At 38.6% G+C, this 12,264-nt stretch overlaps 1 protein-coding gene across 1 annotated transcript in view; it reads left to right on the top strand.

The window, feature by feature from the left end:
- The window catches only part of Qser1 (glutamine and serine rich 1), a 59,507-nt gene that overhangs the window by 29,466 nt on the left and 17,777 nt on the right, over positions 1–12,264 (top strand). Inside the window, exons 4-7 of the mRNA XM_036184941.1 lie at positions 7,521–7,843; positions 9,499–9,615; positions 10,208–10,341; positions 11,527–11,744. Of these exons, the coding sequence (XP_036040834.1) occupies positions 7,521–7,843; positions 9,499–9,615; positions 10,208–10,341; positions 11,527–11,744 (792 nt within the window). The remainder of the gene's footprint in view (positions 1–7,520; positions 7,844–9,498; positions 9,616–10,207; positions 10,342–11,526; positions 11,745–12,264) is intronic.

The raw sequence follows: 12,264 nt of genomic DNA, 5'->3' as shown, positions 1-12,264 counted from the left end.
AAGGTTTGGAGAAGCACTACCTTCAATAAACAGTTGACAGGTAAGTATACTTTTTCTTTTGAAATAAGGTCTCATTATGTGGACCAGGCTGACCTTGAACTCAGTGCTGAGATTAAAGACTTGAGCAACCAGTGCAGCCACAGTTTACTTTTTTTTTTTTTTTTTTTTTTTTTTTTTTCTTCTTTTGGTTTTTGGAGACAGGGTTTCCCTATGTAGTTTTGCGCCTTTCCTGGAGCTCGCTTGGTAGACCAGACTGGCCTTGGACTCACAAAGATCCACCTGCCTCTGTCTCCTGGGTGGCGGGAATAAAGGCGTGTGCCACCACCACCCAGCTACAGTTTACTATTTTAAGGAACAGGTTAAAGAAAAAATATTACAGCAATTTATATAACCAGCACCTCTGTGCCAGAAACAAGGGTTAGGAGGTGGCTCAGCAGTTGAGAGCACTTAATACTGCTTTCCCAGAGGACCTGAGTTTGAATCCCCTAGTATCCATGTTGGGAATATCACAGCCCCTGTACCTTCAGCTTCAGGGGGCCACCTGACGTTTCTTTGGGCACCTGCACTCTTCTACCCAGTTATACACATGCCCATTATTAAAATAGTAGAGAACGAGAGGTGCACACAGGTGGTGTAACAGTAAGTGAACTACTGAAGCCCATGTGACTAGTGACTAGTGACAGGCCAGCACGTGAACCTAGGGTTCACTGATTTTAGTGTAGTTTTAATTTGCATTGCCTTGATGGCTAAGGATTTTGAACATTTTTTTTTTTCATATATGGACAGTCATATATACCATTCAGAACTATATTCAGTTCATTGTTTCATTTATTGCTTGAATTTTTCATCTAACTTTTACTGTTTAATTACCATCTGTGCCACTCTGCTGCTCAGACCTGGGCCTGGTGGGACTGGCTAGGCTGTGGCCTGCAAATGTAGGGTTTTTGGTTTTGTTTTGTTTTTTTACTTTTTTTAAAAAATTTTTTAAATTTTATTTTATGTGCATTAGTGTTTTGCCATGGGTGTCAGTTGCCCTGGAACTGGAATTACAGACAGTTGTGAGCTGCCATGTAGGTGCTGGGAATTGAACCCCGGTCCTCTGGAAGAGCAGTCAATTTTCTTAACCACTGAGCCATCTCTCTAGCTTGCAAATGTAGGTTTTAACTAAGTCTCTGTCATTCTATTTACCAATAAAGACTCAGGAGTCACATTTTGGGATGAAAACCTGCTAGGTCAGAGAAGCTGAGAAGCAACTAGATGACCTTCCACATCGTCTCTCCACAAACCAAAAAGACCGAGACTCTCTAAGTCCTCCCTTCTCCTTCCTGTGTGTCTCTGTCCATATTCCTGGCTTCTTCATCTGCTCTGGCTAATTTCTGTCAACTAGTGAGCCAAGGTTTTGTTTCTTTTCTTTTCTTTTCTTTATTTATTTTGTTTTTTTTTTTCGAGACAGGGTTTCTCTGTGTAGCTTTGCGCCTTTCCTGGAGCTCACTTGGTAGCCCAGGCTGGCCTCGAACTCACAGAGATCCACCTGGCTCTGCCTCCCTAGTGCTGGGATTAAAGGTGTGCACCACCACTGCCCGGCTCCAAGGTTAATTTTATTAACAGTCTCGGAGTTTCACAGTGAGATCAAATATCTCTCGATGGAGTTCAGTGGTTAAGATAATTGGCTGCTCTTCCATATGGTGACTGATAACCATCTGTAACTCCATTTTCAGGGGATCTGATGCCTTCTTTTGACCTCCATGAGTACCAGTCATGCACATGGTACACAAACATATGGAGAAAAACACCCATACACAAAGATACAATAAATTTTTTAAAATGATCATTGAAATTATTTATATGCTCTACATATTAATCCCTCCAGGGATTATAGAGATGAATAACTGGTATAGCCCTGTTCTTTTTTGTTTGGTTTTCCAAGACAGAATTTCTCTGTGTTTGTATCCCTGCTCTCCTGGAACTCATTCTGTAGCCCAGGCTGGCCTCAAACTCAAAGAGATCTGCCTGCCTCTGCCTCCCAGTGCTGGGATTAAAAGTGTGCGCCACGACCCAGCTTTTTTTTTTTTTTTTTTTTTTTCCTAAATCTTCCTTGTATGAGTGTTTTGCCTTAATGTATATATGTGCACCCATACAGCATACTGATGTGCATAAAAGCCCGAAGAGGGCATTGGTTCTTCTGAAGCTGGACTTAGAGTCGTGAGCCACCGGATGTGGTACTGGCAGTAGTTCCTCTGGAGGAGCACCGGTGCTCTTATTGCCGAGTCATCTTTCTGGCCCTTTTCTCTCATTCTTTTAGTTGTCTCTTCACTCTTACAGATGGTTTCCTTTTTTGTTCAGAAACGTCATAATTCTGCACAGTTCTATGTGTCATTTCTTCCCATTTTTCCTGTATTATTGGACTCCTAATCCAAGTCTTAACCTGTTCCTCCCTCCCTTCCCTCCCCCCTCCTTTGTTTTTGTTTTTTTAGATTTATTTATCACCCATATGGTGTTCTGCCTGAATGTATGTCTGAACACCAGAAGAGGGCGCCAGATCTCACTACAGATGGTTGTGAGCCACCATGTGGTTGCTGGGAATTGAACTCAGGACTTCTGGAAGAGCAGCCAGTGCTCTTAACCTCTGAGCCATCTTGCCCTTCCTCTTTCTTTCTTTTTGCATGTGTATGTTGGGAGGGGTACTCACATCCGTGTTGTACATGTGGAAGTCAGAGGACAACTGATGGGTGTTGGTTTTCTCCTTCCACCTTATGGAACCCAAGGATTGAACTCAGGTTTTCAGGCTTGGCAAGTGACTTTACCTGTTAAGCCACCTCACCTTCCTTTGGTATTAACATTCTCCTTTCTGGTTCTTAACTTTAGTACTTCATTATTTTTGTATTTTCTGTCTGCTGAATGATATTTAAACTTTTACATTTCTTTATACCATACTCTGGCTATATCCCATTAATTGTATTTATAATAATTTATTTTCAATGGTTTGATATTTCAGTTCTTTTTAAAAAATTTCATGTGTGTGGGTGTTTTGCCTTTATGTATGTGTGTATACTATGTTTGTTATATTTGTATACTACTTGCATGTCTTATGCCCACAGAACCAATCTTTCCAGCTCCAGTGATTGCTTTGAAGAACTGTAAATAATGGTCAAACATTGTCTATTAAATAGTACTTTATTATTTTGAAAAGTAATTCATAGCCCTGTTTTCTCTAGTTTAAGTTTTCATATGTCTACATTAAAATGTTACTTAATAAATTTCAGTCCTCAGCTCTGGCAAAAAAAAAAAATTCTTGCCCAGTGACAGTGATGGCACATGCTCTTAATTCCAGCACTCGGGGAGGCAGAGGCATGTGGATCTCTGTGAGTTCGAGGCCAGCCTGGTCTACAGAACAAATTCCAGGAGAGCTAGAAACCCTATCTCAGGGGTGAAAGAAAGAAGAAAAAGAAATTCTTTTCTTGAGATAAGGTCTCACCATGTAGCCCTGACTGGAACTCACTGTGAAGACCAGCTGGCCTCGAACTCACACAGTTCCACCTGTCTATGTCTCCCAAGTACTGAGATTGAAGATATACACCACCATACCCTTCAGAATTTTATGAATTTTGTAATTGGCTTGGTAAATAATTCAATGAGTACAAAGTAGAAGGAAATATTACTTGGTATTATTACTCAAATACATCTTCTAAAAAAAATTTCTGAAGAAACCAGGTGTAGTGGGGCACACCTTTAATCCTAGAACTTGGGAAGCAGAGGCAGGTAGATCTCTGAATTTGAGGCCTGCATGATCTACATAATGAGTTCCAGGACAGTCAGGGCTATCTGGTGAGACACATACGCCTTAAAAAAAATAAAAGTAAGTAAATAAATAAATAAATAAATAAAGTAAAATATTTCTAAAGAGAGAAAATAAGCATGTATTCTTCAAGGAAAACATTCTACCTAGAATTTCTCAGGGGGGCAAATAAGGTAGCTCAATGGGTAAAGGCAATTACTAGGAAGTCTGACAATTTAAGTTCGATCCTCAAATCCATGTAAATGTAGAAGAGAACTAACTCTTCCAAACAAGCCCTGTGGCATGCTTTTACACAGAGACCATAGACAGTAAACAAAAGTCAAAAAATACATGCTTCAGGAATTATGAAAATGATGGGTAGCTGAAACAGGTGTATACAAATATTTGTCGTTTTTTAAGGTTGGGTTATATATTTATAAGATGGCATGTTCTCATTCTCTTTATTGTTTGTTTACATACTTACCTTTGTAGTACTGAAGATAGAACCCAAGGTCTACCACATGCTAGGCAAGTTCTCTACCAGTAACCTGTACCCTCAGTGGGTATTTAGTTGATATATTTTGAAGTTGTGTGATTAGGGGCATGTTTTGTTTTTCTTTTTCTTTTGATGTAATTAACATCTTTTTTCCATTTTTATTATAGCTGATAGTTTTTAATATTTTTTTCAAATATGTTTATATCCTTTGGCCATTTTTCAAAATGGCTTATTTTACGTGTGTGTGTGTGTGTGTGTGTGTGTGTGTGTGTGTGTGTGTGTGTGTGTGTTGGTATGTAGCTATAGGTGCGTGTAGGTGACCATAGAGGTCAGAAGCATGTCAAAGCCTTTGGACCTGGAGTTACAGGATTTATGGGGCACCCAATGGGAGGTGTTGGAATCTCTCTGATAGTATAGTAAATGTCCTTAACCACTAAACCATCTCTCCAGCTCCATTTGCCCATTTTAAAAGTTGAACATTTATCTTTTTATTATAGAACTTTAAGTGTTCTACATATATTCTGGATACACATCTCTGGTAAATATCTGATTTTAAATACATCATTTTCATCTACTTGGCTGGGGACAGCAATTACAGCAGAAATTTTACATATTTAATGAAATCCACCTTGTTTTTCTTTAGTCCCATATGTACTTGGTGGTATGCTAAAATGATAACCTAACTTAGATCATAAGGATTGACTTTTTTCCTCCAATAATTGCATAATTTTAGCTTTTGCATTTTGGTGTGTAATCTGTTTTTATTTAATTTTGTATACGACACAAGGTAAAGGTTCAACTTCACTCTTTTATAGGTGGCTACCTGTGAAAGATACCATTTGTTGAAAAGATTCATCTTTTGCCTGTTAATGCTGTCATTTTTGAGAAAGTCACCTGGTCAAAAATAAAGTGGTATTTGCTGGGTGGTGGTGGCGGTGGTGCACACCTTTAATCCCAGCAGTCAGGAGGCAGAGGCAGGCCTGGTCTGCAGAGCAAGTTCCAAGACAGCCAGAGCTGTTACTCAGAGAAATCCTGACTCAAAACAAGTGTGTGTGTGTGTGTGTGTGTGTGTGTGTGTGTGTGTGTGTGTGTATAGATGAATGCTTTAATGTATATACCTGTTTGACCATATTTCCTTAATTATTGCTGCTTTTTAATGTCTTTGAACAATATTTGATAGTTTTCACAATATAACTTTTATACTTCTATAAATTTGATCCTAAATACTTTATTCACTTCAATACTATTTTAGATGAAGTTATTTTTCTAATATTTTTGGTTATTCATTGCAAATGTATAAAAACATATTTGATTATTATATATTGGTCTTAAAATGTCCTGCAATCTTCCTGACCTTGTTTATTGGTTCTGATAGTTCCTCAGTAAATTTTTTTTCTATATATTCAAGGTCATACAGCTATAGTTAACTTCTTCAGATATTAAGGGGGAAAATACCCAGTTTTCTTCATTAGATACAATGAATGTTTGCTGTGGGTATTTTATAAATATCTTTTGAAGTTTGGGAACTTGTAATGTTAGGTTGGTGATCATTTTTTAGTATGAAAGGGTACCAAATTTTGCAAAATGCTTTTTCTGTGTCTGTTGAGATGATCCTGTGACTTTTCTTTTTTCTCCCATTGTACTGTTAACATAATGTATGATGTGAATTACATTTCTTATTTTTTATTTTCAAGACAGAGTTTCTCTGTGTAGTTTTGGTGCCTGTCCTGGACCTTGCTCTGTAGACCAGGCTGGCCTTGAACTCACCTGGCTCTGCCTCCCAAGTGCTGGGATTAAAGGCATGTACCACTACCGCCCAGCATGAATTACATTTCTAAGATAAATGTTACTTCGTCATAATAGTATGCTTTTACTTGTGTATTTATTTGCTCTCTTTGTTTATTTGATGTATTTATTTTTGTGCTATGGATTGACGTCGTGGCTTGTGCCTGCTGGAATAGACTTTTAGCACTGAGCTCCAATAACTAGCTTTTGTTTAATTCTACATCTCGGTGTGCTCACTGGATTTTATTTTATTTATTTACTTTTTTAAAGAATTATTTATTATGTATACAATATGCCTGCAGGCCAGGAGAGGGTTCCAGATCTCATTATTGATGGTTGTGAGCCACCATGTGGTTGCTGGGAACTGAACTCAGGACCTCTGGAAGAACAGCCAGTGTTCTTAACCTCTGAGCCATCTCTCCAGCCCTCACTGGATTTTATTGAAGACTTTTGTTTATGTCATTGGGGATATGCAGTTTTCTCATTATTATTATTTTTATTATGTTGTCCAGTTTTGTTATTAGAAAAATACTCTATTGCTGGGCATGATGGCATGTGCTTTTAGTCCCAGTACTCAGGAGGCAGAGGCAGGTGGGTTTCTGAGTAGCCATCCTAAGCTACATAGTGAGACTGTCTTCATAAAGTGAGTGGGGAGTATTTTCTTATTTTGGGGGTTTATTAAGTATTAGTATTAATCCCTTCACTCTAGACATTAGCAGTCTCTGAGGCCTGTGCTTTTTCTTTATAGGATGATTTTGTAATTTTTACTTATTTGGCTAATTAGTTTATTTATAATTTTTATTCTTCCTGAGTTCTTTTTAATAGTTTATATCTTTTTAGGAGTTTGTCTATTTCACCTAATTTTTAAATTTGTTAGTATATAGTGCTGTTTTGAGGTATTTATTTGGTTGTTGTTGTTGTTGTTGTTATATGTGTGTGGGGTAGGGTTTGGTTGCGTGTAAGTCTGTTCACCATGTATATAACAGGTACCCATGGAGGCAAGAGAGGGTGTCAGATCTCCTGGAACTGGAATTAGAGACAGTTATGAGGTGCTGTGTACATGCTGGAAGTCTACGCAGGGTCCTCTGGAAAGTAGCCAGTGCTCTTAACCACTGGGCCATCTCTACAGCCTGTTTCTTTTCTTTTTCCATTCCAGTTATCCTTTCTTCTAGGAGTTCTTAAAGCTTTGGTTATCTGATCCTTTCTTAGTTCCTTTTGTGTGTCTCTGCCTTTTGAGATTATCTTTGTGTGTTTAGACCAGTTTGAGGAAAGGATAGATAGCTTCAGGTTTGCAATGCAGTCTTCTAGTCCTGATTCAGTTTGTACATCTGGTCTTTCATTTCTTCCCGTGGAATTGTTTCTAAGCAATTGATTACAAAAATAACTTATGCTTAAGGTTTTGGACCTTACTCAAAACATAGACCTGTTTAAATATTTGTCACTGATTCTGTTTGCATTATTTAGTTTCAGAAGCTCTACCTGTGTCAATTCCTGGTGCATCTGCCGAGACAGCCAGTGCTGTTCCCACTTCCTCCTGTGCTGGTGCAGTTCAACAAGACCTTCATTTGACTTCATCTGCTGTAAACGCCCTGGAAAATGCAAACTCCGCAGAACCTCCCAAAGCCATCCAACTGGACAGTCTTCCTGCAGACCAGTTTGCGAAAGGACAGGCTACAGTTGCCATCGAAGGTTTTACAGACGAGGAAAATATAGAAAGTGGAGGGGAAGGCCAATACAAAGAACGCGATGAATTTGTGGTAAAGATAGAAGACATAGAGGCATTTAAGGTCAGTGACCATTCCCGTGTTTAAAGGACCTAGTTTAGTTGGAATGCTTGGGTTTTCATGGTGATTTCAATGGCATACTTGTCATGTATGTTACAGAATATTAAAACCGCTATGGGTGTCCTGTTACTGTGTTTTATAAGATTGGACTGGATGTCAAATTTACAATTTAATTAATTAACTTAGCCTCTTACTCTGTAGCCCAGGTTGACACTGTGACAAGGGCTATCACACCCAGTTGATGTTTGCTTTTTGGAATTGGAAGCTGATGATGACCTTGAACTTCTGATCCTCTAGCCTTCACTTCTGAAATACTGTGACTACAGACATGTACCACCTTACACAGTTTTGTACAGTCCTTAGGATTGAGTCAGGGCTTTGTGTATGCTGGGCATGCACGCTAAGCTACAGCTCAAATCTAAAATTACAGCAGTTTTGTTTATTTTTTTCAATATTTCCAACTAAATATATTATTAGGGAGTATAAGAAAATGTTTATATAATTTAAAGAAAATAACAGAACTAACATAAACATGAAATTGGATTTAATTTCATAATTTTTGTTTTGTTTTTTGATACAGGGTTTCTCTGTGTACCCTGGCTGTCCTGAACTTGTTCTATAGAGCAGGCTGGCCTCGAACTCACAGGCCTAACACTTATCACTACTTACCACCTAACAAAAAGTCTTTGGGGAGAAAAAAACTCCAGCAATCACTTTCCTCTGAGTTAATTAATTTGAGCACTATTTTCAGGAAAAGCATTTTTTTAATCACAAGCGGTGAAAGCAATTTTTTTGCCACAATCACTCACTGTTCTTACCTCTGCTTCCCAAATTCTGGGATTAAAGGCGTGCACCACCACTGCCCAGCTTATAATTTAAATTTTAGTGCCATGAGTAGTATGGTATAATTCTTAGAGAACTATGTAAGTCATACTTTTGTTAGTTTGTTTTTGAGATAGGCCTTGTTAAAAGTTAGCTTGTGCACTGGAGAGATGGCTTAGCAGTTAACAGCACTGACTGAAACCTACATGACAGCTTACAACTGTCTGTAAGTCCAGTTCCAGGGAACCCAAAACCCATGACAGAATACTGATGCACATAAAGTTAAATGAATTAATTAAAAACTAGTCGGCCTGATACTTGCTATATATAGTCCAGGATAGCCTTGAACTACTGGCAGGTCTCTTGACTGAGCCTTCCAAGTGTTGGGATAACAGGTAAGAGCCACCATGCCTAGCTAGCCATACTTAAAATATTTTGTATTTTGTGTTTTTGCTTTTGCTGGTATTGTTTTTAAATTGGGATGCAAAGCAAAGGACTTAGAACTAGGAAGAGTATAACTTTAAAACTGTCTGTGATCCTACTATTCACAGTTAACTCCCATTACAACTGTATTGTATTGTTTTGGCTGTTAGAAAACTGCACAAATGAGGCCAGCGGGTGGTGGCACACGCCTTTAATCCCAGCACTTGGGAGGCAGAGGCAGGTGGATCTCTGTGAATTCAATGCCAGCCTGGTCTACAGAGCAAGTCACCGGACAGCCAAGGCTACACACAGAGAACCTGTGTGTGTGTGGGGGGGGATTCCTCCTTACAGTAATTCTATAAATATAAGTATATTGGTATTGTCCTAAATGTAATTAAATCTGCTTATTATAGGAGGCTTTAAATATAGGAAAAGAGCCCCCAGCTATTTGGAAAGTACAGAAAGCTTTGTTACAGAAATTTGTTCCGGAAATTCGAGATGGGCAAAGAGAATTTGCAGCTACAAATAGTGTAAGTAAAATGCTTGATTCCATCAGCTTCTCTAAACTGACTATTCAAGATACAATGAGCAGGGTTAGTTGCATTGACATTATTTCTGATAATAGCATTGGCTACTCTTGCAGAGGACCTGGATTCTATTTCTAGAATCCTCATGGCAGCTATAACTGTAACTCCAGCTCTGGGATCCTGTGTCCTTTTCTGATACCTGAGAACACCTGCACTCACATGCACACATCTACACTGGCATGTGTACACAAAATTTAAAACAAATAAATGAAATAACAGAGCTGGAGAGATGGCTGTGCAGTTTATAGCACATATTGTCCCTGAAGAGAACCTGAGTTGGTACCAGGAAACCGAAAACATCTTGTAAGTCCAGCTCCTCTTGAGGTACCTGCACTCACTTGCACCTCCTCCTTGCCTCATTCACATATTCACTCTCACACATACACCTCCCCCACTCCTACCCTTCTCAAAATCAGGATAAAACCAGTCTGATTAGGGCTATGTTTTAGAAAATGCAAATAATAGCTGGAAGTGAGGTCAACAAAGTAGTATTTATGTATAGATATGTAATTGTATAATTCACTTCTTTCCTTAGTACCTTGGATATTTTGGAGATGCAAAAACTAAATACAAAAGAATATATGTAAAGGTCATTGAAAATGCAAACAAAAAGGAGTATGTCAGAGTGTGTTCCAAAAAGCCAAGAAATAAGCCTTCACAAGCTATCAGGTATTTGTTTTTTATGTAATATATTTAAGTGCTTGTTTGAGTACTGTTATTATATAAAGGATCACATCAGTTAAAGAGGCTGAGAATGATACTGTCCGTTTTGCAGTAAGTGAATGCTTTTCAAAGAATGGGTTGAGCATAGTAAAGCTAGTGTTTTTCTGTGGTGGATCAGGTAACTTCTTTGCTTAGGTCTTTTTGGTGTCACTATAGTAAAGTGGAAAAAACAGAAGGTGCAAAATGTTTTGAACATAGCTCTTTGTGACAAAACCATTCTGAAGCTCTTTTCTCCATGAAATGAAAGTAATAAGTGAATGTCAGGTTTACAATGAGATAATTGTGGGGATAGGGACACACATGGACATGTGCATTATACATAAATTAGCACACAGTAGATTTTTCTATCATAAATCAATGTGCCTGGGTTACCTGCAGCATGACTGTGATGGGTACTAGAATGTGCGTATAACCCTAGGTATTCATCAATCTAGTGTCATGTAGGTCTGTTTTAATTAAGATTGTGCCACCTGTTTTCAAGCTGCTGCCCAGTTGTCATGATGGAATTTAACCACACAAATTTCTAGATTCAGCATAGGACAAATCTTCAGGGGTTCTCAAACAGATGCATTTGCATTTCTGTGTCAAAACCTTGCACTACTAGAGTGTCAGGGCCAGACTTGGCTTTCTGCATCTCATGTTCTCTGGAAAAATGAACCATAAGGGGCTTGATGGGGTAAAGATAGAGTTAATAGCCCCTTAATAACTGAACATAGAGTGCCAGTGTCAAACAGTCTATTTCAAGAAAGTGCTATGGGAGTGACCATTGAGTTCTATAGTACATGGACTTCATTTTGGAAATGTTGGTCTAGCGTGTTTAATCTTTTCCTATTAATCATAGGAGTCCTTTTATCTTTCTTTTTTGTTTTTGTTGTTGTTATTGTTTGTGTTTGTTTGTTTGTTTTCTTTTTGGTTTTTCGAGATAGGTTTCTCTGTGTAGTTTGGTGCCTGTCCTGGATCTTGCTCTGTAGACCAGGCTGGCCTCAAACTCACAGAGATCCGCTTGGCTCTGGTTCCCAAGTGCTGGGATTAAAGGTGTGTGCCACCATCACCCAGCATAAGAGTTCTTTTATCTCTTTTTTAATCTTAAAAGATTTAATGATGTTAATGAAATTTGTTTTAACATTGCAGAAATGCTCTATCTAAGCCAAGTAGTAGCAGTAAAACTTCTGACCCACCAGTATCAAAAACTACAACTACAAAAGCCTCTTCCACAAAACCCAAAGTTAAACAGCTTAAAATGAAGGCTGAGCCACCACCAAAGAAACGGAAGAAATGGAAAGAAGAATTTTCATCATCACAGTCCGAATCATCTCCTGAGGTCCGTTCTAGCAGTAGTGAGGATGAGGGTGAGTTCCCCCAAGAAATGAGCATTTTGATAATTTCAGACAGAGTGCAGGAATGAAGGGGCATGGTAATGGTGGCAGTTCAGTTTGGATTGGTTTACTGGAAGATTGTATTGTACAATTTCCTTATGCTTTGTACAAATCACACCATATAGAGCACATTGTAAAGCAGGAAAGGCAAAACTCACCTTGATGCCTTCTTGGCTGAGGAATGCCAGTTGCATACTAAGTCTGGGGATTACTAAGAATAATCTAGTCCTCAGGCTGGTGAGATGGTTTAGTGGCCAAGAGGATCTAGGCAACTCACAACTCTGTATAACTCTAGTTCCTGCACACACACTCGGTGCAATAAGCTCAAAGAGGCATGTACACATGCACATAACCAAAAAAATAAATCTTAAAGGAAGAAAAAATAGGCATGGCACATGCCTATAGAGGCAAGTGGATCTCTGAATTTGAAATCTGCATACTGAGTCCCAGAATGGCCAGAACTTCCTAGTAATGTCTTGAAAAAACAAACAAA

This window comes from Onychomys torridus, chromosome 4 (assembly GCF_903995425.1).
Source record: "Onychomys torridus chromosome 4, mOncTor1.1, whole genome shotgun sequence".
NCBI classification, from domain to species: Eukaryota; Metazoa; Chordata; class Mammalia; order Rodentia; family Cricetidae; genus Onychomys; species Onychomys torridus.
The sequence above is the reverse complement of the archived record's forward strand: the minus strand, read 5'-3'. Positions and strand labels throughout refer to the sequence as shown.